General features: G+C 43.2%; 1 protein-coding gene across 4 annotated transcripts in view; it reads left to right on the forward strand.

Moving 5' to 3' along the window:
* Positions 1–26,936, forward strand: part of LOC121626069 (septin-9-like) — a 59,265-nt gene extending 32,329 nt beyond the window's left edge. For 3 of the 4 annotated variants that reach the window (XM_041964439.1, XM_041964430.1, XM_041964453.1), the window contains 9 exons: positions 8,851–9,036; positions 12,982–13,110; positions 13,255–13,336; positions 13,815–13,952; positions 17,737–17,854; positions 20,685–20,780; positions 21,083–21,179; positions 23,697–23,748; positions 25,431–26,936. In XM_041964439.1, the coding sequence (XP_041820373.1) occupies positions 8,851–9,036; positions 12,982–13,110; positions 13,255–13,336; positions 13,815–13,952; positions 17,737–17,854; positions 20,685–20,780; positions 21,083–21,179; positions 23,697–23,748; positions 25,431–25,650 (1,118 nt within the window). In that variant the 3' untranslated portion in view covers positions 25,651–26,936. Of the gene's footprint in view, positions 1–8,061; positions 8,172–8,850; positions 9,037–12,981; positions 13,111–13,254; positions 13,337–13,814; positions 13,953–17,736; positions 17,855–20,684; positions 20,781–21,082; positions 21,180–23,696; positions 23,749–25,430 lie in introns of those variants that run through there. The other variant, XM_041964445.1, reaches the window with a different exon arrangement.
* Positions 26,937–27,145: the final 209 nt, after the last annotated feature.

A 27,145-nucleotide genomic window follows, 5' to 3' on the forward strand; every position in this document is an offset into this window, starting at 1 on the left:
TAAAGCATTATTACAATGTGCCTCACAATAGGCGCCAGTTAAAGCCACTCAGCCATTGTTTGCTTGTTGCTAATCACACTCACTGATAGCGAGTAATTCAATCAACCACAGATAAACACTTCATTAGGATTGTTGGGGACTGGCGGCATGATATGAATTGACACACAAGTTTTTTTTCGCTGTGATTAAAGGCCTGATGGTCCTGCCCTGACAGAGAGATCATTTTCACGAATCCTTGAAGGAGTTAACCTGCTGCTCCCGTCATGTTGGACACTTCAGTGCACTTTGGGCCCATGTTTTTGACCAGAATTCGCCCTAGAGGCAGCAGAGCTGAGAGGAGGAGACGCATGTTTTACAGTAAACAAGCAGGCTGTTAGCCTGAGAATATTCTTTCCCACATTACAGTGAGTCCTCGAGCTAATTGTATCCATGTGTGTACAATCTCACACGGTCCTTTTTTCCGGTTCAATCAGCAAGTGAAGAATGTAACTCTTCTTCAGTGTCACTGTTTTTGGTTTCCCTCATCAGCACACTGAAGCAGAGGACGATGGACCAGCAGTCTTTTTTGTGGGGAACACTAGCTATTCAAAAAGAAGCAGACCTGGCTTGTGCTGTGTCATTGCTCTAGCTGCCCACAGTCAGAGGATGTTTTCTGTTCGCTTCAGAAGGAAGTCGGACATGTCACGTCCTGTCAGAGGTGGCAGGTTGTGGGCCTGCCAGCACTGGATGGGTGGACGCATCTGTGATCCCCTCATCTGCAGCACTGTGGCAGAGCCTCAAAGCATTATGGGTCATCTGTCGCAGTGTTTTTGATTCGGGATGATAATGGGAATCTACTGAATGTGGTCAAAAACCACATGGTTATTTGCATTAGCATCTATTCCCAGCTTGCACTTGAGAGTTTATTGTTATTTACACATGGCTGTAAAGTCAAATGGTGAACTGATGAAGGGACCAAATTAGCAGTAAGTTTTATGGACGACTTACAGGTGTGAAAGAAAGAGCCATCTTCAAGTGCAGAAGTGCAGCTCTGAACACTGCAGTGCTACGCATTTCCTCTCATTAGGCGCTCCGCAGCATCCAGCACCGAAATATTCGAACCAGCTGGCTGCTTTCCCACTTCATACTTGGTGGTTGCAATTTACTGCTGCACGGGCTCTGTTTGTCCTTTACCCTCCACCAGTTCCCCTCCTGCAGCTGTGGATGGGTCTGTGGCCGGACCTTCCTTGTCCCCCCTCTCTGTTTCTCAGAAATGTTTGGGTTGTGGTCAGGTAGCCTACAGTGTATGAGAGCTGCCCAGAGCAGCAGGCTCTTACAATTGTAAGCACGGCAATGGCTGCCCTGCCGCGCTGGGCTTTGCTTTCTCATTTTCTCAGTGTCTGCTTACAGCCATCGATCCAAACCGTGCTCGCTCATGTTGTCTTTTTTAGCCCATCACTGTTTTTGCAGCGTTTATCTCACGTCTCATCTCTCCCTGGTCATGGCCTTTACCTCAGTGACCCTCCATCTACACTCTTTCTCTCCACCTCTCCTCGCTCCTTCAGCCTTTCTGGGGTGTTCAGGGACAGCTCGTTATCTGCACTACCAGAAGTTTCCGTGCAGAGGGCTGTATTTCAGCACCATCTGCTCGGCTCCACGTTAGGCCAGGGGTCGCGTTCCCAGTGGGCCGACACAAGTGACAAGGCAGAAAGATGAAGTGGGCCGGTGGCTTTCTTCAGACCTTCTCTGAAGGGCCGATGTGTGTTTATTTAGCTGTAGCTGTCATCGACCTCACCGAACCTCATCGTCTTACACGGCAGGTAGTGTATGGCGCAGAAACACGTCAGCGCCATGTTCCTTTGCTGTCAACGTATGGATGAGGCATCGAGTGAGAGGGATTTCCTCTTGGATGTAGATGACAGGCTAGTGAGAACCTCCTGTCTCCTCCCAGTTTCCTTCTGTCAAGTCTGTCTAGTGATTAAAAGCGACGTACACTTGACACTAAATTCACCACACCGGGCTGAAAACTGGCAAATGTTTTCACAGACATTTAAGAAAGACTTTTTGAAACACACTTTGGAATTGTAGTTAGCCCAGTATATACCATTACAGGGTATAGACAAAATAATATGACCTCATGGAAATGGACTTTGAAGGGAAAATGAAATATAGTATGATATCCTTCTTGTCTTGTCTTGTGACTGCTCTTCCTCTGTCTGGCATGCACCGCCATTATTTTGACCCCAACGTGAATACTTCTCAGACCAGTGCACCTGTGATCTGGGATCAGGTGATTCAAAGTCTTGCACGAATGCCAACAAGTGATTGCCAGGTCTCAATATACTGTAGCTGACGAATGCTGCTCATTGACGTCCAACCCAGTGTGCCCAACCATGTAGTGGTGTTTGTAGTTCTGAAGTCATTTCCTGAGAAGGTTTCCCATTACAACTGGAGTTTATGTTTAGCACTCAGGCTTTTTTGCAAATGCCATCCGGGTCTAGAAGCCTTTCTATTCTTTTCTTTTCTATAACTAATAGAAACTATAACTAAAAAGAACAAATCAAATGCCTTACTTTGCTCTGCTTTTGGCTGATATCTCAGCTTTTGTCTCTGCAAATGTACTGTTGAGCCATCTATATGCTCTGCTTAACAGATTGTGTCACAGTTGGGGGTAAGCCACATTTGTCTCATACTGTGCTCACAATGAGGGAAATAAGTAATTAGAATAGCACTGGAAATGGAGTGATGTGTTTAAATTGAAACTGAAATGAGTTGTGACATGTGTTAATATGCTTTAGTCGGTGAGACGGTATATTTCACCCTTTACCTGTCGGTACTCGTAAAACTACTCCATAATTTTTTTTTAGGTGACATTAAATTGTGCATATGTTAATCCTGTATTCATGTGACACATTTATGACAGTCAGTCAGTTCCTGCGCTGCCGTCTTCTTTCCGGACCCTCCATCCATCTCATGCAGACGGCAGCAGGCATAAAACTTCATGATCTCTTCCTCTTGAGGGGGAGCCACCAAAGGGCCAGTGGAAATGTCATCTCCGGTTTAAAAAAGAGAGAGAGAAAAATAGGAGGAAAAGTAGAGGACAGTAACAGAGACACACACTTACATAGACACACACACAGACACATTCAGGAAAGGGAAACTGAACTGCATCAGTACTGAGATTCAGGGGATTCGCCTCATGGGAACCATGTTTATTCAAGAAATAACAGAGCTTTCAGATAGCAGACAGAGTTTAAGAGCTGTCAGTAACAGTTTGTGAGTGGAAGAACAGACATGATACCTTCTTTTCCCACAGCGCACCGCCCTAATGTGTGTGCTTAGAAAGACTGAAGGCAGGGAGGGGGAAAAAACCTTGGTTGCCTGCAAGCATCTCTAGAAAAATGCAACACACAAGGCTGCATCAAAGGTGGTGTTGTTGGCTAGAAGTTATAAGGTTTAATTTATAGTTAGCAGCCTTACTCATGACCCGCTCGACTGAAAATAACATTCAGGGGAGTCTTGTCCCTCGTAGAGGCCAACTTTGTGATTAAGGTTTGGGCATAATGCGAAGTTTGGTAGATTTCCTAAAAAAAAAAAAGTGCTTTGTTGAATTTGAAAGACTGAATCTCTCCATTTGATTACTGATTTAGCCTTGGGATGTGTCTCAGACCCACGTGCCTGCTGCAGAGGACACAGGAGAATAAGTGAGTTATTGTTGAGGTCTCATGTCATAGCAACTGTTACCTGCGTATATTATGCACAATAAAACTGCAGGCCAAATTTGTGAGATGAATTGTTTGAATCCAGAACTGAAAAGAAACGATGGCCAACTATAAAATCCTCCCACACAGACCAGCTCCTCATGCAGAGCGTCAGTCATCAACCACACCATTTAAACAGTTTGGCTTATCTGCACTAATTACATGTTGTGCATGCCACGAATCATCTTACTGACTTCTGTTAGTCTCCTTCACCTCCTGTCTTCTTTCCCTCTCTGCAGGATATTTACAATGCATGATACTGTCAGGGCTGGCGTTAAACAGTAACATACAGAGACCTACTTTCTCATATAATTTAAAGCAGGGCTGAAAGGTGGTGGAGTGGCTCTTGTGGATCGAAAGAAACTGAATTTCCTTGGTTTTTAGGAGTCTCCTCTAGAAGACAATGAAGGCTTTGTTTCTGGTATTGGCACGTTCAAGCTTCAGTCAGTGAATATTAAATGTAGGGTTGGATGTGATGCGCCTGATGGGATTTTAATGAAGGGCTTGAGAGGGGAGTGTTGAGTTATGTGTGAGTCTGGAGTGGGAAGGGGATTCTCTGTTGCAGCTAAACAGAAACTTGTATCTAACACTTTGTGTCAATTTGCCAGGAAGGTTAGATTACAGGTCGGATTGAGGGAGGAACAAGGTGGGTTTGATGCTTCAGGATAGTGGTTACTGATATCTGTCAGCTAAATGTTTACATGTTACATACTTTTTGGATTATGAGGAAGATGTATGACTTTTCTGTGAAGGTTGAGGCGAGACAAGAATGCTCCCTGAGAGAGGTTTTGTGTTTTCTGGTCTCTGCTGAGCCATGCTGGCATTCAGGTTTAAGAAAAATGAAAAAATGTTTTTCCAGGAAATCTGTTGAGCGCTCTCTCACTTCGAGACTGTACAATTTATCACTTTTGTCCTGCCAAAAACAGCGTAACAGTGACAGCTGAGAGATTTAATGTCAAAGGATTTATGCAGTTTTTCAAAAGCTCCACACACGATAGTGGCACTGATGCACAGTAATACCTTGTTTAACCTTAGTATGCACTGTTACTGTACAATACATAGGACATCGTGGGAGGTAAGGAAGAAACATATCCCCTGGGAAACTACATAAAAGAATAGTAATTCATGAAAGCAAGATTCAAGTGATTTCAGTATTGCACCTCCATAAAATTTGGGGGCTTGTGAGAGAGATTTGAAAAAGGGACAAAACTGAAGCAGAAGAGGTCGACATATACATAACTTTAAGGGGTTCATGATTCAAAAACACTGGATCCTGCAATTCCCATAATGCAACTTGGTAGCATTTTTTATTTTGTCCTCCTTACCTGGTGAAATGTCCCCGTCTTTCAAACTCCATGGCCCGAGTTTGTAACGCCACCAAAAAATGGATGTCTCCAAGCTCAGGCTGAGATAACCCTGACGGCACCATCAGGGTTAATTCCTCAGTCTTGACAGAAAACATCGTACAACCCCCTGCTCAAGCTGAGTCGTTCTCCTCGTGACGAGTTAACTGACATTCATGTGTAAAATTGGTGGAGTTACCCTGTGGCTGTGAAGTTTCCTCGTGCGGATGTAAATGCTGTGGTTTTGTCTGCTGTGAGGCCCTAAATGACAAACAGGAAACCAAACAACTGCCATGGAGCAGATAAAACACGCAACAGAAACATATTTTTTATTGAGCGATGTACAAGTGATATACAGCACTTTGAAATACAAGAACTACTCACCAATAAGAGAAGACACATACACTGCAGATCATGCACAAACAGCATGATTTCATCTTCAGATATGGAAGGATGCACATATAAAAGCCAATGATGGAACCGGAAATTCAACTATAAGTGTCTCCATTTGAAGATAAAGCACTGGAGTCATCTCTTTGATGGGATCTATCCAGTCATGCAAAGAAAAAACCTGAACTCATCTCCATTCGTTGAACAAAGCTCTCGGATCAGCTAATCCTGAAGTGCATGTCACAAGGCCAAAAAATTGAAAATTAAAAAAAACTCTGCCGGGTGTATTTATTGGAAGCAATCTTCTCACATAACATCTGTTTGCAGTTAAATAAAGCTGTTATCATTTGGAGACTTTGAATCGATGAAGGGTTTACATCGGGCCAAATATTTAGATGTGTTTTCTCATTGAGGGGTCAGCTGAGGATCACCGATGCACCTGCTTGGCCCTCTGCACAGGTCTGATTCCCATATTTTTCATTTGAATGAACTGTGCACCCCACTGGCTCGCTGTGGCTTATTTTGGCTTCAGTTAGATAAAACAAAGCTCTTCGAAGGAATTTTATTCCAGCGATGTCTGATATGTTCTATTTTGATGCATCCGCTGGGTCTGTCTCGCTTGAGAACAGTTCGGATTGAACGGCTGAGCCGCTGCGTCCTGATCTGAGTCATACTGTATGAGGCTGCTCATTTGTAGTGAGGCTACTCATGCAGAAAAGGTCGTTAACGCTTTCTTTGTGAAACATCGAACGCAGATCTGACTCATGAAGAGAGGCTTTAAAGGCTGCTGTTGATGCAAATGGCGGAGCTGTCACTCATCAAATAACAATGCAAAAAAGATAATTGCTACTGGCTGTTGAAAATAAAAGTGCACAGATGGGCTGTATGAGAGGCAGCAGGCACCATCGTTTTGTTCTTCCCTTTTCTGTTGTTCGTGTACACGTGTTTGATGCGTTTGCCAGTATCCGTTACCGGGCCTGTGTGTTTACCTCTGCTGGAGTGTGACTGTTTGTCTATTCTTAGAGAGCAGCCATGTAAGCCAGCACATGGCCCGGAGCTGGCGTGGTCACGGTGCCCAGGAGGCAGTTTGGCTGCAGACCTGGAGTACGTCATTAGAGCTAATCTGCGTTCTGTCACTCAAAAGGCCACTGATGCAATCGGCCTCAGCGTAACAGAGCTCAGGGCAGCTCTGTGACACCATGAAAACATGTGCAAACACATCTCACAGGCTAAAGATAAATCGATCCAAATACCTCAGGATTATTGTATCGCTTGCAAGACTTTGCGTTTCTGTGTCGGGTTTCTTGTGGCCGGCGATGCAGCACTAAATCAGCTGCAGCCCATTGTGACGAGGTATTAACAGAAGGCTCACATTACAGCTTGGATTGAACTGTACCTCTTTTTTTTACCATAAAATGAATGCCCTTGCATAAAGGGGAACTGACTCTTTGGTTGTGGAAATTATTGTGTGAAAATAAAACCTGGTATCAAATACTGACTGATAGTGGGCCCAGGGGAATGAATTTTTCTTATTTTCCCCAAATTTTAGCAATGAAATTTACTGAGTTTTAGCCAAGCCACATGTGGGATCACAGCACACTTAATCAGTTAACCATTAGACTGTCTGAGAATCGATAGTTGGACAGACTGACAGACACTGTGGAGACTTTTGAAGGTGTGGTACCGTTTCTCATGGTCCAAAGCTGTCCAAACCCCACTGCCAAAAAAGTTGGGATGCAAACAGAATGTGATCATTTGCTAATCCTTTCTAACATACTCAATTGAAAACTGTATAAAGACAAATATATTTAATGTTTTACCTCAACTTGATTGCCTTTTGTAAATATCAGTTTATTCTAAATTTGATGGTGTGTGTGAAGTGGAAAAGGCTGTGATCACAGTGTACATGCTTATTCATTCACATGCAAACTTTCAGCCTTCCTCAATGTGTGTAAGTGTGTGTTTGCGTTTTCTGTGTCCCAGTTGTGCCTTTAAATTAAAAGCACCCACGTTACAAGTGCTCCACAAAGTGGTAATTAGCAACACTTTTCCCGAGACCCAGAGACTAAGTCCCAGAGAGCAAAAGAGGGACTTTCTTTCCTTTGTGGAAAGTCTGTACCTCATAGTTGTAGTTATAACTAGAAAGCACTCTTAGTAAAATCTCACTCTTTCCGTCTTCTATAAGGGCACAGGAAGGCAAATCTCTGAGGAGGAAACGTAGGTTGGTTGTGCTTCATCACCAACAGACACAGAGTTGTGAACGTGTGTTACAGGCAGGCCGACACGGTGTCAAAAGCACAAAGGCTTTTGTGTTCTTCAGCAAAAGTTTGCAGATGCCGGTGCATTGAGCTCTCTTCAGTTATTTGAGTTGGACCCAAAAGGTGGCCCAAACTATTAAAGCTGCACTGCACCTGTCTGCATGCAGGCTGGATAGTCAGGCTGGCTGTCTGCATGAAGCTTCAGGTACATGTGTCTGTGGTTTGTAGTGTCTGTGACTGCAAACCTCACACAGCCAACACCACAAGTTTCTGTCATCGCACAGGAAACGTTGTCTCCTCCTACATGAGGAAGAGTCCCTGCTGCTGCCAGCACATACTAGCACACTTGGCAGAGTTGAGCCACGCTTTAGTTCGCTCGTTGCAGCGGTGCCTCGGCGCACACCCTTCATCTTCTCGCGACCGATCCTCCGTAAAGTGAGGTAAGCCGCGATTTGTAGCTGGCAGCTCTTCCTCCTAACGATGCCTGTCCTTTTTTTCTTCCACATTCTTTCATGATTATGAAATTCACCTCCAATCTACAGCTGTGCTGCTTCACTTTGGTTACAACTTCCACGTCGTTGGTTTCTGAAAAGTCAGAATATTTGTGGGCTGCTAACATGAGGTTGTTGCACGCTGAAATGTATGCATCATTAAGGAGCAGATGTGTGCCTGCTCACAATGATTCATTGGTTCGTTTTACAGTTGAGTATGTGCACTGGAGAGAGGACCACTAGGAAAACAAGAGTTCTTTATCAGACCGGGGAAAGTTTATCTTGTTATTTTATGTGTGCATGCACACCTGACACATGTGTGCACACGTCTGTCCCTGCTGGGTTTCTTGGCAGATAGTTTAAATGACAGATTATCACCTTTCAGTGTTGACTTGTATGAAGGCGGCTGCTCATAAGTGTGAATTTCTGGTGTATCCTGTTTCACAAAGGAAATGAACTGCTCCGATTACTGTCTTCTGTGGTCTCGACACTGAACTTTTGCAGTTAATATGATTTGCATTGGTGCCACGAGTCATGCATGTTCAGCCTAACCCTGAAATCATAACATAGATATCTAAGACATAAAGTAACATCTCTTTGTCTTTTCTCTTTCATCTGCGTCTCAAAGGGTCAGAGGTCAATCTGAGCCACAGCAACATGTCTGAGTCCGCCAAGCCCCACCACCCCAACCCACAAGGTAAGGGGGAGAAGCCCCATGGCAGCGACTTCAGCTACGTGGGCATTGATGCCATCCTGGAGCAGATGAGGAGGAAGGCCATGAAGCAGGGCTTCGAGCTCAACATCATGGTTGTGGGTGAGTCTGACATAGACGTCACACATTTAAAATTCAACATTTAATGAAAACAGCCCGAAGGTCTCATTGTTCATCTGCAACTAATAGGAAAAATGAAAAGGATTTCTGTTCTCGTGTTCTCCAATTTGGAATTAAAATTAGATCAAATATTGGGACTGTTCTTGCTTTTGCAATGTTTTGTGTTGTTAACCCTAACCTTGGCTCCCACAAATTACATTCATATGCATCTAATTTGCAATAGCAAATTTACTGGCAGCATTTAGTGCCGCTGCCAGAAGCAGCGTCATGATAGCACACTGAGAACTAGCGTGGATGTCAAGATGGATGAGGCACAAACTTAACCATAAGAACCATTTCCCCTTACCTTAACCAAGTGGTTTTACACGCCTGAACCTAACAAAGACTTAGTTATGCTTTAGTTGCTGTTAGTGGGTACTGTGCATTCAAATTAAACTGTAAGAGGTTAAAACATGTGTTGCTAATGTGAAATAATTGAGGTAAATACATCTTTTCTATGAGAAAAGGTTGGTATGATCCAACCTGACCTTGAGCTTGACATGGAGCTTGATCACGCCTTCATGTTAGATTTGGATAAAGCTCCGGAAATCTAAACTGACACAGATGTAGCCGAGAGGACTCGAGGCTGTAATTGTTGCCAAATGTTTCAAGCAGTTATTGACTCGGTAGTGAATTCAGCAAAATAACAAACAAACAAAAAAGATCAGATGCTAACCGTTGTTCAGTTGAGGCAACAACGACACAAAACGCACAAATGCAACAAAGCAAAGAGCGAGTTGAATTCTGTCTGATGCTGCTACAGTAAGTCTCAAGCCAGAACACAGTACAAACTCAGTGTACCTGTATTGTCATTGTCAAAGAAAACAAATAAAATGCCTTTTTATTCTTTTCCTTTATTGCATTTATCATGAAACTCCTCCTCAGTCGTCCTTTGATGCCCTGTTAGATGAAAAGGAATAAAAGCTCTATGTGTTTGCTTCCGTGTTTCTACTTCATTCAGTCTGTCATGAGTCAGGCAGCGTGGTGCCTTCCTCAACGGGCTCATGTCTTTGTGTGCCCATGATGTAACACACACACACACACACACACACACACACACATGCTTGAGTGGATAAAAGGAGGCTGTCAGGCTGGGAAAGTGGCATAATGATTGCAATTACTCTGACAAGCTGAAGCTCACTCTGGCGAGCAGCTACACAACACCAGTTTGGTCCTACCATACATTTACATGCACATACACAATTATCCATGAATGTACCTGTGTACAGGCATGCATGCAGGCACATATTAAACAGAGAAAGGAGTCTCAACGTGTGTTTTATCACCCGCTGAAATGCAGTTTACCTAACAAGAACACGATGAAAAGCCTCAGCTTCTTCCCTGTGGGATTTTTAAGCCGTGCTCTTTATGTTTGGCTCATATTGGCATGGCGGCGGATGTACAGCGCAGTCAGTCTGACCTCAGGCCCCGCAGGGCACAGTTTTGTACACACAGCTAGAAGGCCTGTCAACAACTCCAAACATGGATTTGTTGCATATGGACTGAAACCGTTCATCACGTGAGGCATGTTGATTTATAGATGTTGACAAGTGACAGTATAAGACTGAGTTTCAGTGAGAAAGTGAATGTTTTTTTGTGGGAATAAACAAAGTACTTTGATAAAACAACGCGGTGTAACTGCACATTTCTACATAACGCAGATATGCATCCACTAGTAGTGCTCCGACCCCTCCAGGATAATAAAACATGTCCTGTTGGTGACATAATGCTGTTTTGTGATATAATATTCTCACACAGGCACACTGGAGTAGAGTACAATAAAAGCATGCAACATAAATGAACAATGATGAGTCTAAACCTGCATGAAGTGATTTTTGATTGCTTGCGGGAGCTTTGATGGAAGGTTCCGCCTATCAGGTTCTTCTGGGTAACGTGTTGGCACATAGTTGCCGAACACCTCACTGGAGTCCTGTTTCTCGCTGTAAGGCCAGCGTTGAACTGCCTTTTGTGCCTGCTCCATAAAATCCTGAGCAAACTGTCTCACTTCTGGTTTGTGAAATGTTTGACTCTGTTCTGTCACGCCTCACACACACACACACACACACACACTGGGCTCCATGAGATTGTTTGTGATCTTAAGTTCTTGCACAGTGCTCCAGTACGCATTCACCGTTCTCCGCTGTGGGTTTGTCGACCTTTATTTGCCTGAACTTTGTTAGATTCCAAGCTGTTTATGTACATGAGCTGAAAGAAGAGTGCCAGGATGATATAGCATAGTAGAGCGTCATTTGTGATTCGAATAAAGTTTCCGTTGGCTACCAGAGTGGTCACTCGGATGGCGAGTGAGGACATGAAAGGTTAGAGTAGCTGTGGTCTTGGCCCTGTCCACTGTGGTGTCCTCTATGAGATGTATTTGCCTAATCCCTGCCCTCAGCCAGCTGACCTTTTGATTTCCACCACCATGCGGAGAGAGCAGCGAGGGTGTCTCAATGTGTGTGTGTGTGTGTGTGTGTGTGTGTGTGTGTGTGTGTGTGTGTGTGTGTGTGTGTGTGTGAATGCATACGACTGAGGAGACTGAATGTAGACTGTGTGTGACAGAGACGGAGAGAGTGGTGGAAAAGGCCGTCCTGGGTGTCACAGAGGGCCGACAGCTTGGCAACACTCCACACGCCACAGTGGGTGCCCACAGGGTCTGTGAACAGACAGACGGAGAGGAATATGGAGGGAAAAGAAACAAGCTCAGGAGTTGGTGTGTGTGTTATTAATTATTCAGTCACAAAGAATCCCAACTTTCTTAATATAACCAAAACAAACGCTAAAATCATCTCGACCATGTGTGGGACCCTATCCATTGTTCTAGTTGTTTATGTAGTGCAAATAAGCACAGCTTGTGTGTTACAAGGACCAGCGAAATGAGAAATGTCATGAATGTATAAGGTCACCTTTTTCTGGTGTTTTCTCAGTAAACCTGCAGACTCTTCCCATGAGAGGAAAATATTCTAAATGTATTTTGAACGCACAGTTTTCTCTTTCAGCGAGTCTGTATGTCTGCATGGTGTTGTATAGTAAGTGTGACTCTTGCACCAGCCTCCATTATGGTTATTATGTATTATGCAAGGGAAAATTACACTATTATTATATTTTAAAATACATTTAAGCCTAAGTGAATATATGGGCGCAATTATCATAATAAGCACTTGATGCATGAGGTCCACCATAGTGGACAATTAGCATTTGTAACTCAATGAGGAAAACAAATGCAAACATATACATTATATTACAAGAATATATTCAAAAATAGTCAAGCTTGTTCTTCTTAAATGTCTGTTATGTTGAGAATGAAATGAAAAAAGGATTAACCAGATAGTCCTGAGGTTCCTCACCAACATGCTGACTTCATTTTTGTTTTACTGTTTATCAGAAAGGCAGCGGAAATATACCGTAGACACGACTCAAGGGAATTTGTCCCCTGGTGGTTTGAGTGAAGTGATGAATCCCAGAATAGTTAAAAATGGCTTCTGCATGCTTGTTCCCGATGGCAGACGTTTCTGTGTGTGGTCTATACATCTGTCCTCTTGGCCTTTACAGATTGCCTGTCTGACCCTGCAGCTGTCCTTCTATTGTCATGCTCTATTAACACACACACACACGTGCATACACACACACTCACTATGCAACCTATATTCAGCCTAAAAGAAACTCTTGTGATTTTAGCTGAATGAGGCTCTTGTCTGTAATGATGTTTGCCCTCGTGACTGTTTAGAGCTAAAGCCATGAGTGACGAGTGTTCCCAGTTTCTCTAACTGTGTGTGCGTGTGTGTGTGTGTGTGTGTGTGTGTGTGTGTGTGTGTGTGTGTGTGTGTGTGTGTGTGTGTGTGTGTGTGTGTGTGTGTGTGTGTGTGTGTGTGTGTGTGTTTTTCGGATCAGGGCAAAGCGGCTTGGGGAAGTCTACTCTAATGAACACCTTGTTCAAATCCAAGGTGAGCCGTAAGTCAGTGCAGCCCAACCCGGAGGAGAGGATCCCCAAGACCATCGAGATCAAGTCCATCAGTCACGGTTGGCCAGTGTTCGTATTCGGCAGCCTGCAGCAGAAATATTTCTACTATAATTACTGACGTGTTTCCTGCTGCTCTGTCATACTACTGATTTGTTGCTTTTTCAGAAGTTTCCAAAAGCAATACTAACTGGCTCTTTGTCTAGATATTGAGGAGAAAGGAGTGAGAATGAAGCTGACAGTAATTGACACTCCGGGCTTTGGGGATCAGATCAACAATGAAAACTGGTGAGTTGAGGCTACTTTGTCTGAAGGAATGAATGAACTGTTTGTGCATCTGTGAGCCAACAAAAAAAAAATACATCGTGCCACTGAAATTCATAATATTTTTAGGCTTTAGCAGCTCTCTAAGAACATCAATTAACATTAATTCACAAAAATCTAGAATTTAATGAGTAAATTAACAATGAAATATTTCTTTTTTTTTTTCATTTTTTGGCTTTAAAAACATGTTTTATGTAACTGAGAGGGAAGCTGCATCCGACAACATGACTGATATGTTAGAATTATTATCGAGGCAAAAGGACAAAATGCTCGTTTTGCAGAACATGACTCACATTCTTTGAGTATAAAATTGCAGAACACAACTCTGCATGAAACCACAGTACCACATTATCCATCACGGTAATTCAGTGAGCGAGAGGTTTGGGCTGTGGGCTAATTCCAAAGTTAGCTTCTCATTCCTGAGCTCTGTGTCCTTCATCAGCTGGCAGCCCATTATGAAGTTCATCAATGACCAGTATGAAGCCTACCTGCAGGAGGAGATTAACATCAACAGGAAGAAGAGGATCCCGGACTCCAGGGTGCACTGCTGCATATACTTCATACCTCCCACAGGCCACTGGTAAGACACATACAGCGTTATATGCACACTCCTCAAAAAGTGCCCCACTTTTTGTTCTTCATTCCACCAATGTCTCCCACAGCTGCACAGATGAATCAGGCCTTGTGGGAATCTCCCCTGACCTATTGTCTGTCCGCAGCTCTTTAACCATGTCCTTCTCCAGCTTTTTTTTTCATCTCTTTTTAGAGACCACATGTGGAACTCATTATCTCCTCAGAGAGACACTGAAGTATCACTTGAAGAGTCAGATTTCACAAAGAAATTGGACTCTACGGTTCTCATAGTTGAGGGATATCGAGAGACACGGAAACAATTGTCAGGAAGTGGAGGGGGTCTTGTCTTAAATTGCAGAAATAGTGTTCTGGCAACATTAAGCATATCTATGTTAAATATGCTGACCTTTTACCTGAGCATACTGATTAATCTCTGGGGCTGAGAAGTGTTTTTTCTGCTGAATTTGCTTTGTGAAAAATGCTGCATCAGAGGTCTGGATTTGATTGTTTATTGAGTGCCTTCGGTATTAATCTGGATTCGAGTGGCCAGAGACGAGCTTGTTTGAAAGAGCATGTGTGCCAGCAAAAGACTTGTGTTTGGAGCCGGAGCAGAAAAAGATTGTCCCGTGGCTGCACAAGATTTGTCCGATTAAATTAATCAAAGAAATGCCTTACAGAAAGAAAACAAGTCATGACCAAAGTCTCCTTTCACACAACCAGGTGGCGACTGTTTGCTGCACTTTAATGGACTAACGCAAACCACACTTCTCCCGCTGTTTGGTCAGAGATAAGGGCCTTTTTTGTCCAGGTCGTAATTTGCTTGAATTTAACAGCGACGCCGGGTGTGTCCTCATGTGCACTCTGGGTTGAGGAATGTACAGCCACAGATGCACAACTCAAGGCTCAATGCACACACGCAGGAATCCTGATTTGGAGTATTGCACACATGCAGATAAATTCACAGAAAACAGCCACACGCACCAACTGTAAACACACACCCTTCCTCTAACCGTCTTGACTGCGCATCTCTGTGACAGCTCCATTCATTGCTGCTTCATATTTCTGCACACCGCTAACTTAACAGTTGTCCACTCAGACGCTCTCTCTATGAGTGAGGGGATGACATGTGTGTGTATCTGTGCGTCCCGCTGTTCGACAGACACCCTCATCATCTGCTCTCGTCGCTGCAGCTGCTGCCTCAGAGAATGCGTGTTTGTGTGTATCCCCGCATCCTCGCGTAAAGTAGTGCAGGCAGCGGTCTCGAGTGGGCAGCGGGCATGCTAACACTTGTGTAACGGCACTTATGAGGATGCCCTGACTGTGTTTGTGTGTCATCTTGCTTACAGCTGCTCAGTTCAACCCGTTCAACAACACTCAACTCCTCTTTCTCTTTGTGGATCTGTTATGCTTCCATCTCTCAGCTCTACAGACACTCTGCTGAAACATGAATGCATGAAAGTACACACTTATTTTGAAAGCAAAGATGCAAACATCTGGCAGGAAGTGGCGTCTTCCTTAGAGCCAACCAGAGAGCTGTAGGAGAACAAAGGGTGCATCTGTTGGAGCAACTGTTGTGACTTGGCACATGGATGATGTATATAATGACATTTTCAAGTATGTGTGTGTATATGTTTACATATGGAGAAAGCATAAAGTATTTTTCAATCCAGTTTCAACGTTACATAAACAACATAACACTTAAATTTGTGCTGGACACGTTTTATTGGCCTCCCACTGATTTTAGCCTTGTTCATGGAACAAATCAGAAATTGCATTCTATTATTCTCTTTTTGCTTATTTTTCCCTTTTTCGCTTCACACAGTAACGGCAGTTCAAGTTTTAAATTAGGGCCTGTTACCAATTACACAGAAACAGTGCCAAAAGCCTCTGGATGCCTCTGCCGTGTGACCACAGTCCAAGAATGACAGGCAGGAAAATGATGACCAATCTTCCCTTGTAGCTCTCTTCGGCCACTATGGTTGGTGATATGTTGTTTTGCTGCTGTTGTTTTTTTATTGTCTTTTTGTCTGAAGCGCTTTAACCAGCACTTTGTATTTATCGAGCTCTAATGGAATTTGCATGTCAGCAATTTGCTTTGAAGTTGCATCTGAGGTTTCAGATAGATGAACGGCACTCAGCGAAGCAGAACACAGCCTTGGCATCAGCAGCCATTTCTGATGATGGCAGGGCCAGCCACATTGCTTTCCCTCTGGGCAGCCTTGTTGTTGCCTCATTTGAGATGTCGTCCTGACAAAAATTAGGCCGCAACATGACTCTCATCAACTCCGAGCTGGTTTCTGATCTGTTATAGAAAAGGAGGAAGTAGGAGAGAGGTATCTGCACTGTGGTTGGCTGTTTTCTCCACTTCTCCTTTGACTGCAGAGCTCGTTCTCCATTTATAGGAGCATGACTACTTTTTTTCTCCAACCATTTAAAAACAAGAATTTGTGCATGCAAGCAGTTTAAGTGGTCATGTGTGCATGCGTGCATACATACATATTTACTGTCCACACAGCATATGTTCATGCGCAAAGATACATGTGTACACACGAATGTGTTGCATGTGTGCTCAGTCATGCATGCGACGCTGCTCACATGCCAGTTTAAGCACGTTCAAGCATCTGTACATAGACAGTTTATATATGCAGTTATATAATTTATATTCAATATTAACATGGACAGATCATCAGCTCTGCATGCATATGTCATATGCCAGTTGTCCCTTCAGTATGAAAAATGCATGGGGATGCAGTGCTCTCAGTTTCTGGTTGAACGCATCGCTCATTGTATCATCTCTCTTTACCTTTGTGCAGCTGTGTTACTCCTTTCCTGCCTCTCGCTCTGTGTAACACATGCTCCCCTGTGTTTCATCCTATGTTCATGGCGATGCGCTTGTCAGTCATTGTGGAGGACCTGCCAGGCCTCTCCCCCAGCTGCCCCTGGGTCTTTGAACCAGGCTGGTTTGGCTTGGCAGTGGCTAATTGGAGGGCAGAGCAGACAGCATGAGGGGAGTCTGTCTGGAGGAGCAACTGGAGGCATCGTTGACACAGAAAAAAAACATGGAGGGCTGAGAGAAAAAGGAAATATACAGGAACGGAACAGCAGTGTGGAACAGTGCAGAGTGATTTAAGGACAACGCTAATCAGTGCTTCATGAAACACTGATATAATACAAATATGTGGAGAACATACTTTTGTCAAGATTTGCTCTGAGTTAAGTGAAAGCAGAATATTAAGGACAGATGGGAGACAGCAAAAAAGAGCTTCATTAGGCCGACTGGTTTATGCATTAACCCTCACCATGAATGTACACCCTCTTCTGCAGTTCACTGAAATCACAACAAGGAGACTGTAACAGTGAATGGTTCCCGTGACTATAAGCAAGAAGCAGCAGCATATGTTAATGCAGTATGCAGAGTGTCAGCATGAGAGACCAGGGTGGTCTGAATGTAATGGAAAAGACCATGAATGCCCTCTAGTGGCTACTCTGTTTCATTACACTAATATCCTAGGAGTTCACGTGCTTTAGCTTTCAACAGCAGAAACTTTGTGCCAAAAGGGTCCGTTGGTTAAAAAAATGAAAAACACCAAGCTTATTTTCTGAGAAATAAAATGAGATAAGTTTTACATCCTGCTGCTTTTGTGAGCATTAACCATTCTGTGGTACTTGCTGGCTCCCTCTGCAGCTCCAGATTTTCTTTTTTCAGATTTCATATTTTGGAGTGCATCCAAACAGCAGACACATTCAGTTACATATGTTTTCTTTAAGTTGTCATCTCTGTCTTCCTCCAGTCTGAGGCCTCTGGATGTCGAGTTCATGAGGCGTCTCAGTAAGGTGGTCAACATCGTCCCCGTCATCGCCAAGGCCGACACACTCACCCTGGAGGAGAGGGACTACTTCAAACAGACGGTGAGAGGAGTGTGTCAGTGTGCATTTGTGGATGAGCGTGGGTGTTCAGATGGCAGTGGTGCTTTTACAAATGACGTGAAAATATTGTGTGTGTGTGTGTGCTGTTTTTCGCCCGTGGCATTAGTATATTTGGTCATAATTTCCTCCCATCACACCTGCAAAAAACTGCAGCAGGTCGTTTAAGGAAGCTTCAAATAAATGGATGAGTGCATCAGTGGGTCAAGCAGTCGGCGGATTCCCCCTGCAAACACACGTGCACGCATGTCCGCAACCACAGGTCGGTAACATATGAAGAGCTGCCAGGCACCACAAACAAAAGCCATATGGGCAGACCCACGCTGTAGGCCTGCCCATCCATGGAAATACTGTATCATCTCTATAACTGTAACACTTCGAAAGTCATGCTCAGTCCAGACGGAAACATTTATGAGCTATTTGTTTGAAGCACTTATTTACTGAGCGGCGATCCACAAATCTTACGTCTGGCTCTTTTTTAGATGGGGAACCTCTGCCCAGCCGAGCAGGCAGGCCCTATCATCACCAATTACTGGGTGATCTTAAAAGTCAGCCAAGTTCAGAGAGATCTCCACAGTGTGGTGCACGCACAAGACGTGACCTCTCTGAAACATGACCAGAATTAAAGGAGCTAGAGAGAAGCGTTTTAGTAAACAATGAATATTTATCAGTTCTACAAACTATTTCCCTGTTTTTGGTACTTTGGTGAAAGTTAAAGCTCTTTACACTTTACAGTTTGCTCATCTTCAAAGTCCTGCATGTTTTTTTTTAGCCACACTAGCGGTCATTCAGTCCACAGCCCACATCCAGGCTAAAGACTAAAATATCTCAACCACTATCGGATTGATGAGCACAAAATTTGTATGGATGAGTATTCAAGGGTCTCAGGTGATGTCTGCTAATGATCTAGCACCACCATGCATATATTCACGCGATCTAGAAGATGAATTATATTGGTGATCCCCTGACTCTTCAAATTTGGTCCAGTGCTTTGGTTTATTACTTAAATATCTGCAAAAATAAAGCATTCCCCCACGCTGGATTTTGTTATTGGTGTTAACTAATAGTGTTAGCATGCTAGCATTTGTCATCCGTGCTAATTAGCCAATGTTAGCATGCTAACACATTCTAAAATAAATGGTGAACACAATGAACATAGACTGCCTGCTTAATTGTGAAATATTTATGTCACTGCGATCTTGTTAGCACGTTTAGATTAGCATTTAGCTCAAATGCTTAAGCATCACAGAGCAGCTAGCATGGCTGTTGACTGCTTGTCTTGTTTCAATTTGTCTTTAAATGTACATATAATTTAAATCACAGGAGCTGCTACAATAAACCAAACTGCGTGGCCAAACTCAGTGAACGTATACAGACTAAACATTAGAAGGCAGGCTTTCGTATAAAAGGCAGATTTTAGGCTGAGCAGTCAGTTGTTGTTCTTCTCGGGGGTTATTCTGCATTTACTTGGTATGTTTCCGTCGTCTAATTCATAGCTAACTAACATAAAATGATATTCCTCAGGCTGATAACCGCCCATGCTAACATCACAGCCATCACCTCCTTATCATGGCTTTCCCTGAACGGATTCTTGCTCCACCTGGCTCGAGTCTCAAACGGTCATCCCGTGCAGCCCTTCCTCGCTGTGCTTCTGTTGGATAATTCTCAATCCGCAGGAGGCAGACAGCCACCTGCCTTCCTCCATCATTTCCTTTATCTCTCCATCCCTTCTTCCAAGACTGCAGACTTCCCTAACAGCTTTATTCATTTTAGAGAAGCACGATGGGTGTCTTGGCTACCGTTTTCCCCCTGATGCCTGTAACACCATCCAGTAAGAACAAAGCACGGCTTGGACCAGGCCCTGGCAGAGAACGTAGGCCGCGGGGCTTGTAGCTGGATTGTTTTGGTTGGCTGCACATGCTCTGCATGACCCTGAAGATTATTGACTAAAAGCTTCTCATGCCAAATGTTTTTTTTTTTTCACCATTTTCCCTGCAGCAACTTGACACGCAAACAGAAAAAGAGGGTTTTTCTATTAAACGTTTGGCCTCAGTGCGTCCAGCTGTGAGTCTCTGTTCGTATTATCCTAACCAGCAGTTGATGTGGCTTTTTGTAGAATTTCACTCGGTTTGCATCCTATAATGTGAGCCTGAGAAAGCTTCCAAGGATAAACAATGAGATGTTTGATCAAGGACCAAGTGGAAATTGTCAGAGTAGTAATTGTGGGAGCGAACAGTCACTCATTAAAAGGACATTTCTCCCAGAAGCTTGTCTGACTGTTTTTCTGCGTCCGCGCCTGAGTTTCGGTCATTATAAAGACATACAGGGAATGAGGGTGGCCATTTCATAAGCATACCTCTGTCGAGATGTTTTTTTTTTTTCCTAAGAGCGGTTAACCTTCATGTTAACTCCTGCGTGTCGAGGATATTAGGAACCACTTAGTGTCACCACACCATAATGAAACCAAGCCTTTTTTAAGTCCTCGCGTGGATCAGAGCAGCTTCAATTCAAGCCTGCAGCTTAAACTTAAATACCTGCGTGTAAACAGGATTCAGCACAAGTACATTAAGCCCAAATGTGTTCACGCGTTGTGGTGGGGATGGTGAGATGATGGATGAAAGGTCTGGGCCTGGAAACTTTTGACAATTGTGAGATAAACCTCACTGAAATTTGATTACCAAGACTTAAAAGACTGCTTTAGAGCGGCCAATTATCCATTATTGAACTGATTAATTTGGTCACTTTGTGTGCTGTTACTATATAGATTAGGCCTGTTTGATTGTCATTGTGTGTCACTGTGCTTGGCTCTCTGCAGATTAGGGAAGAGCTGCGAGCCAATGGAATCGATGTTTACCCTCAGAAAGAGTTTGACGAGGATGCAGAGGACAGGATGATCAATGACAAAATCAGGGTAAGCTCACAGCGACCGGCTCAGTTTTCAACAGCCACAGTAGAGGACATCTTCCTGTGGCTTCAGCACTTGACACATCACTATGTGCATTTTGCAGGTTTAAACTTCAAGCCTTTGTTGGATGCCATTTCTTCTTTTTCTCTCTGTTTTTATTTGGGGGGAAAAAGCCATGGTTGTCAATTACAGCATCTTGTTCTAGCAAAGATAAACAACCAACGCATGACCTGAAAACAAGTCACTGGTTACACCTCAATGACTTCAATGTGCATTTATGCGTGTGTTTGCATGTGTGCACTCAACAGGAGATGATCCCTTTTGCTGTTGTGGGCAGTGACCAAGAGTACCAGGTGAACGGCAAGAGGATCCTGGGAAGGAAAACAAAGTGGGGCACCATCGAGGGTAAAACACGAGTCCTAAGACACACAAACACATATATATATATATATATAGAGAGAGAGAGAGAGAGAGAGAGATAATACATTATAATGTCCATCTGCCCGCTGGACAGAGCTGGGTTGAGCATTAAAACAGCTCATTCACAGTTCTCACACCTGGGTCGCACTTGTTAAGTTGACAGAGCCAAGGCCATCTAACTTTGTCACTCTGATCGATGACATGATCACATGCACGCTGCCTGGTCAGTCCATGAAATTCACACAACGTACTGACAGCAGCTTCACAAAGAGGATGGCGGATTCTCATTTCTGGTGTGTTTTCAACATGTGGAAAGTTAGTAAGTGCAGCTTTAAAATTTGGCCAGCTGGTTTAACCGTCTGTTTGACTACCAGGCGTTTGTTTACACACGTCTCTCTGAGTCTGTAACTAGGGAGACGTGTGAGGCAGGAGGAAGAGATTTACAAGGACTTTCTGCATCCGCTGGGATAACAGACTGTAACATGAAACATGCACACACACACACACACACACACACTTGCACACATTAACTTTCATACAGTTGTTGGCCTGCGCTGCATGCTCACGCTGCCAAGGAGGCTCTCAGCAAATGAATGTCCTCACCTCACCTGTGGGAGTGCATATGTGTGTGTGTGTGTGTGTGTGTGTGTGTGTGTGTGTGTGTGTGTGTGTGTGTGTGTGTGTGTGTGTGTGTGTGTGTGTGTGTGTGTGTGAGAGAGAGAGAGAGAGAGAGAGAGAGAGAGAGAGAGAGAGCTGAAGGAGGCCTGGACAAGGGACTATCACTGTTTAACGCACACACACAAAGAAACTCTCCTTCCCAGGATGCACTTCAGCACACTCTTCTGCGGTGCATACTGAGCTCTGGTTTATCAGCTGTGCTATAAATGCATCGTAAAATATAAATCACTTAATAAAATAAACCATTTTACTATCTTGTAAATTATTCACAGAATCTTTGAAAGCTGCGTGTCTGTTTCATCTGCGAGCTGTTGTGATTGGTTCATTAGGAATGTGACCTTCAAGGCTACTTTGAGACACAACAACTCAACACATATCCATGTAGCTCAGCGAACGTTCAGCTCTGAAAAAGATAAAGTAACTCAATACATTTACTCAATTACTGTAATTTAGAACAATGTTGATGTACTTTTACTTGAGTTCACTGCTGCCCCCCCTGGGTGCACAGCCAGGGCAATGCAGAAGGGTTTCTGCATTTTTGTTTTCTGCTGATCTTACATTAAAAGCATATGATAAGCCTATGAAATACAATACACAATATTTTTAACCTGTTGTATAGGAATGTTTACTTAAGTTTTTGAGCACTTTCACCACCAACATAGCGGCTCACGAGACTCCTGTGGGCAAGTGAGCAGGAGGCACTGTGATATATTAATCTATTCAATATTTAAAGGACTACAAACAAGATAAAACACTAAAGATTTCCATTATTTTACTTCCACTACATTGGTCTTACTTCAGCTTCAGAAATACATTTAGTTCAAGCTAAAACAAGGAAGTCGTACACCCTAAAACAATGACATTTCTCAGGTAGTGCCATGAGTGCTTTTAGTGTTAAGAATTTAAAGGTGACTGCTGCTCTCTCAGCAAGTGTTATGAAGTCAACTCCACAGAACAGCAGGGCGAGAGAGGTGAAGTACACGGACTGTGGGACAAATGCCGTCTTGTCTGGCTGAAAGAACAATGGCTCCATTCTGGTAAAGCCAAGCGGTGAGAGAGAGGGAACAAGGAGAAGGAAGAGAGAGGAAGCTGCCGGACTTGTCGGCACCGGCATCATAATTTAGGCCTCAGAGGAGAAGCCAGGAGTCAAGTCTCCATGTATCACAAGTGGAGAAGAAAGTGTTTAATTTCAGGGGTTGAGGGGACAATTAGAGGCAGAGGAAGAAGAGGAAGTAGGGAAAGCATGCATTTGAATGTATATATTTTACTGTGTATAGGGACTCCTTCATGGGCAGCAGTGCAGCTTGTCACAAGTTAGTAGAGTGTTCCCTCGATGCCACTAATCAGCACTCACAGACCCAGCAGTTATTCCACTCTCCTCCTTTCAAAGAGAATTTAATTTCCTGCCCCTGGATTTCAAAGCTTTACATAAATAGCACCCTCCTTTTTTCATTTACATTCTTGACATAATCTATAATTCAAACACGTGTTAGCCCTACTGGAGGCACCAGCAGCCTGTCACTGGGAGTTTGTTAAAACGTCTCACTTAAAGTTCTCCAATATAGACGAGAGCCGAGATGTATTAAATTGCTCCAAAGTGGAGGAGTGTGTTATCTTGGCTTAAGAAAATTGCTGGAGATGCCGTGGTAGGGGATGTCCTTCACTTGACTTGTGAGCAACACTGCCCTTTTGTGGTGCTTTAAGGAATGACAGGCGAGCTGGACTAGAAGGGGTTTTAAGGGACATAATTTCCAGTCAGGGTTATTTTTGTGGTGTGTAATTCATGTTGTGTTAGCTCATGTTTCCTCTTTTCTCTCTCTGCAGTGGAGAATATTGCACACTGTGAGTTTGCTTACCTGCGAGACCTCCTCATCAGGTGAGCTTCCATCACACATTTACATTTATTTAATGGATTTTATGATATATAGGAACTGGTGTATAAAGACCTATTATGGACTGAACCTCCTGCTAGATTAGAAATGATTCGCTTTATTTTGGAGATGTGTCTTAATTAATTGGAAACAGCACTGAGTTTCCATGAAGCTTCACTTTCCTGAAATCAATACTAATTCAATTCTTTTTCCAAAGCGAGTGCTTCCTTAGACAGTGTTGGTTTTTCAGTGAATGTTAGCTTATATGTTGTGCAGAAATCGAATATAGTATTCCTGATTTAAAGGCTAAAACAATGGTTCCCAAGCTTTCGCCATACCCTCACCCCCAGTTTTTTTTCTTGGTACCCTCATTTTCACATCATGAATTCACATGCAGCCCCACAGTTCCTTGCATATGTATTCACCCCGCTTGGACGACATTTTGCAGTGTTACAACCTGGAATTCAAATCATTTATTGGGCTTTTTTACCATTTGATTAATACAACGTAAATCGCGCTGACTTATGTACGCACTTGTTATTGTGACACAATAATTAAGCCAAAAAAAGCAGCATCTGTTGGATGCACAAGTATCCACCACCCCTGACTCAATGCTTTCGCTGCATTTACAGTGGCAAGTTTTTTGGGGTATGTCTCTACCAACTTCTTTAGTCTGCAGTTTTTGCCCCTCCTTCTTGACAAAATAGTTCAAGCTCAGTCAGACTGGAAGCTTGGGATGTTTCTCCACTGGCTTTAGCCCTGACCTGTATGATGAGCTCCTTGGTCTTCATGATGCTGTTTGTTGAGTAACGTTCTCTAACAAACTCTGAGGCCTTCACGGAACATGTGTATTTATATTGAGATCAAACTGCACACAGGTGGACTCTGTTTAATTCATTATGTCACTTCTGAAGGCAACTGGTTGCACCTGATCTTAGTTAGGGATTTCACTGCAAGGGGGGTGAATACATATTATGCACAACACTTTTCAGAATTTTTATTTGTAAATAATTTTGAAAACCATGTCATATATCCACACTCACATCAAACTTTTAGAGTATTTTGTGTAGGTGCATTACATACAACCCAAATGAGCTCTGTTTAAATGTGCAACACGACAAAATGTGGAAAAGTCCAAGGAGGGTGAATGCATATGCTAGGCACGGTAAAAATGGCCATCTGAATGTATTGTTAACACAATTTTCTGCAAATTAACATGATTACATATAGGCATTTCGCAGTCTCTCATAAAAATGCGATGTTTCAATGTTAAAAGGGCAATGAACAAAATTTAAGTGTGCTAAATGGTTAAATGTATTTCTTTTTTTCTCAAGTAATTTTTTTAGTTTTTCAAGGACAACACGCACACGCATACAAAACATCACGTGTTGATTCTGTTTCTTATTTAGCTCGCTTACATTCCTGAAGAGCTCACTCGGCACAATTGGCGCAGCATATGATAACTTTCTCTTGCAGATGAGGCATTCCAGTGTGCTCCAGCTGGCTTCCCCTATTCACAAAAAAGCTATAGGCCAATGAGCCAAGTGCAGTTAGAATGCACAGTAAAAAACTAAAATAAAATGAACAAACCATGCAGAAATTTTGGCTTGTGCCATTGCATCCACCTTGGGAACCGCTGAGCTAAAACACAAAAAATAACACAAGAACACTGTCCTCTTTCTTACAGGACACACATGCAGAACATCAAGGACATCACAGGCAGCATCCACTATGAGACATATCGTGTCCGGCGCCTAAATGAATCCAACGCCCATTTCAGCTCACACCCATCCGACCATCCTGACCATGTTCAGCCAAAGGCCAACGGTCAGCCTGAGGAGCAGCCCAGCACTCTGCAGGCCAACGGCGTGGCTGCACAGCACGAAGCCCTGTCCCACGAGATGTAGAGGGTCCTGTGAGGAGCCAAATCCTCAATTTAAGATACGAGGACACAGCCAGGCACAAAACATACACTCACGCATGTATTCTGTTTACATGAGCCCACAAACACACACCCATGCTGTGAAGCCCATTTTTGTTGCCTAGAAGGACTTTTTTGTTGTTTTTTTTGCCAAAAAACTACCTAACCACAGCTTTTAATTTATCAGGAAGTTACAAGACACATGATGCACAGTAAATCTCCACATTTTCCTACTGTGGGCTCTTTTTCCATCATTACAATTCTGAGCAAAATCATGTCTTCCCTGCCGATCACTTGATACTGTACAGAACTCCTTGTTTTGCTGTTTTTTCCCATCTGCCGGACTGCCCAGTGCAATTAGGATCGTTTACAATAAACTTTGAAAGTTGTCAGATATAAACAATAGTAAATCCATCCCTGTCTCATTGCTGACTTTAGGTTTATTATTCAGAGCATTCGCTGACCATCAGGACGGCAGTGGGGTGCTGTAGCCATGCAAGTAAGATTTAAGTGAATCATCAGTGAAACAAAGTGCATGATTTTGATCAGAATCAAGTGTGACTGGGGAAAAAAAGCCTGCTGGGTACAGAATACCATTGCAGGATCTTGGGTTGGCAGGAGATTTAGCAATGCAGGGCTGTCCAGATGAGAACAAATGGCAAAATTCAAAATGAAGTAGAGCACATCAGATGATACTAGATTAGCTTTAAACTAGGAGTAACTGTTAGTGCCACTGGCCTGGTCTGCGTTGTGTTGTGATGTATAGTTTTGTCCAGATACCAGGGTTACGTAGGGATATTTAGATTAGGTTTATAGTATTATGGAGTAAAGATATTGTTGACACCTCCACACTGCAAAATAATAAACAAAAAAAAAAAAAGAGAAAGCAGTAGCAGTGTGGAGCAGCTTCCGGGAAAATGAGCCCTCATGTTATTTTTCCGTTGTGTTATGATGCCAAACCACCCTCCCTCTCTCTCTCTCTCTCTCTCTCTCTCTCTCTCTCTCTCTCTCTCTCTCTCTCTCTCTCTCTCTCCCTCTCCCTCCCATATAATGCCAATGTTGTGTAATACTGTCATAACTTGCATTTTACATCGCTCATTTATTATTGTATTTTATTGCTGTCGTTCATGTTCTAATATTATTGTGTAAGATGGGAGCAATCTGTGCAACTGTTGTCCCATGAAGCCGTTTTGTCCTTTTTTTGTTTTGTTTTTCTGACTGTAAGCCAAATAAAAGTCCATTTTTCTGTTCTGAAGAGAAGCACATACAGTATATAGAGTTGATTTATGAATAGTTATTTATGTGTGTGTTAAGTGTAATCAGTTTAATTCTTTCATTCCAGCTATTGGCTTCCAGAGGTTTGTTGCAGGTCTTTAACAGTGATGATCTTTTAGCTTTAGACAGTGCTTGTTTTTTGTTGCTTGCATTCATACAGTATGTTGTACCCTGTTTGCTAGGCTGCACTATAACTAGCGCCAAAG

Source organism: Chelmon rostratus, chromosome 3 (assembly GCF_017976325.1).
Source record: "Chelmon rostratus isolate fCheRos1 chromosome 3, fCheRos1.pri, whole genome shotgun sequence".
NCBI lineage: Eukaryota > Metazoa > Chordata > Actinopteri > Chaetodontiformes > Chaetodontidae > Chelmon > Chelmon rostratus.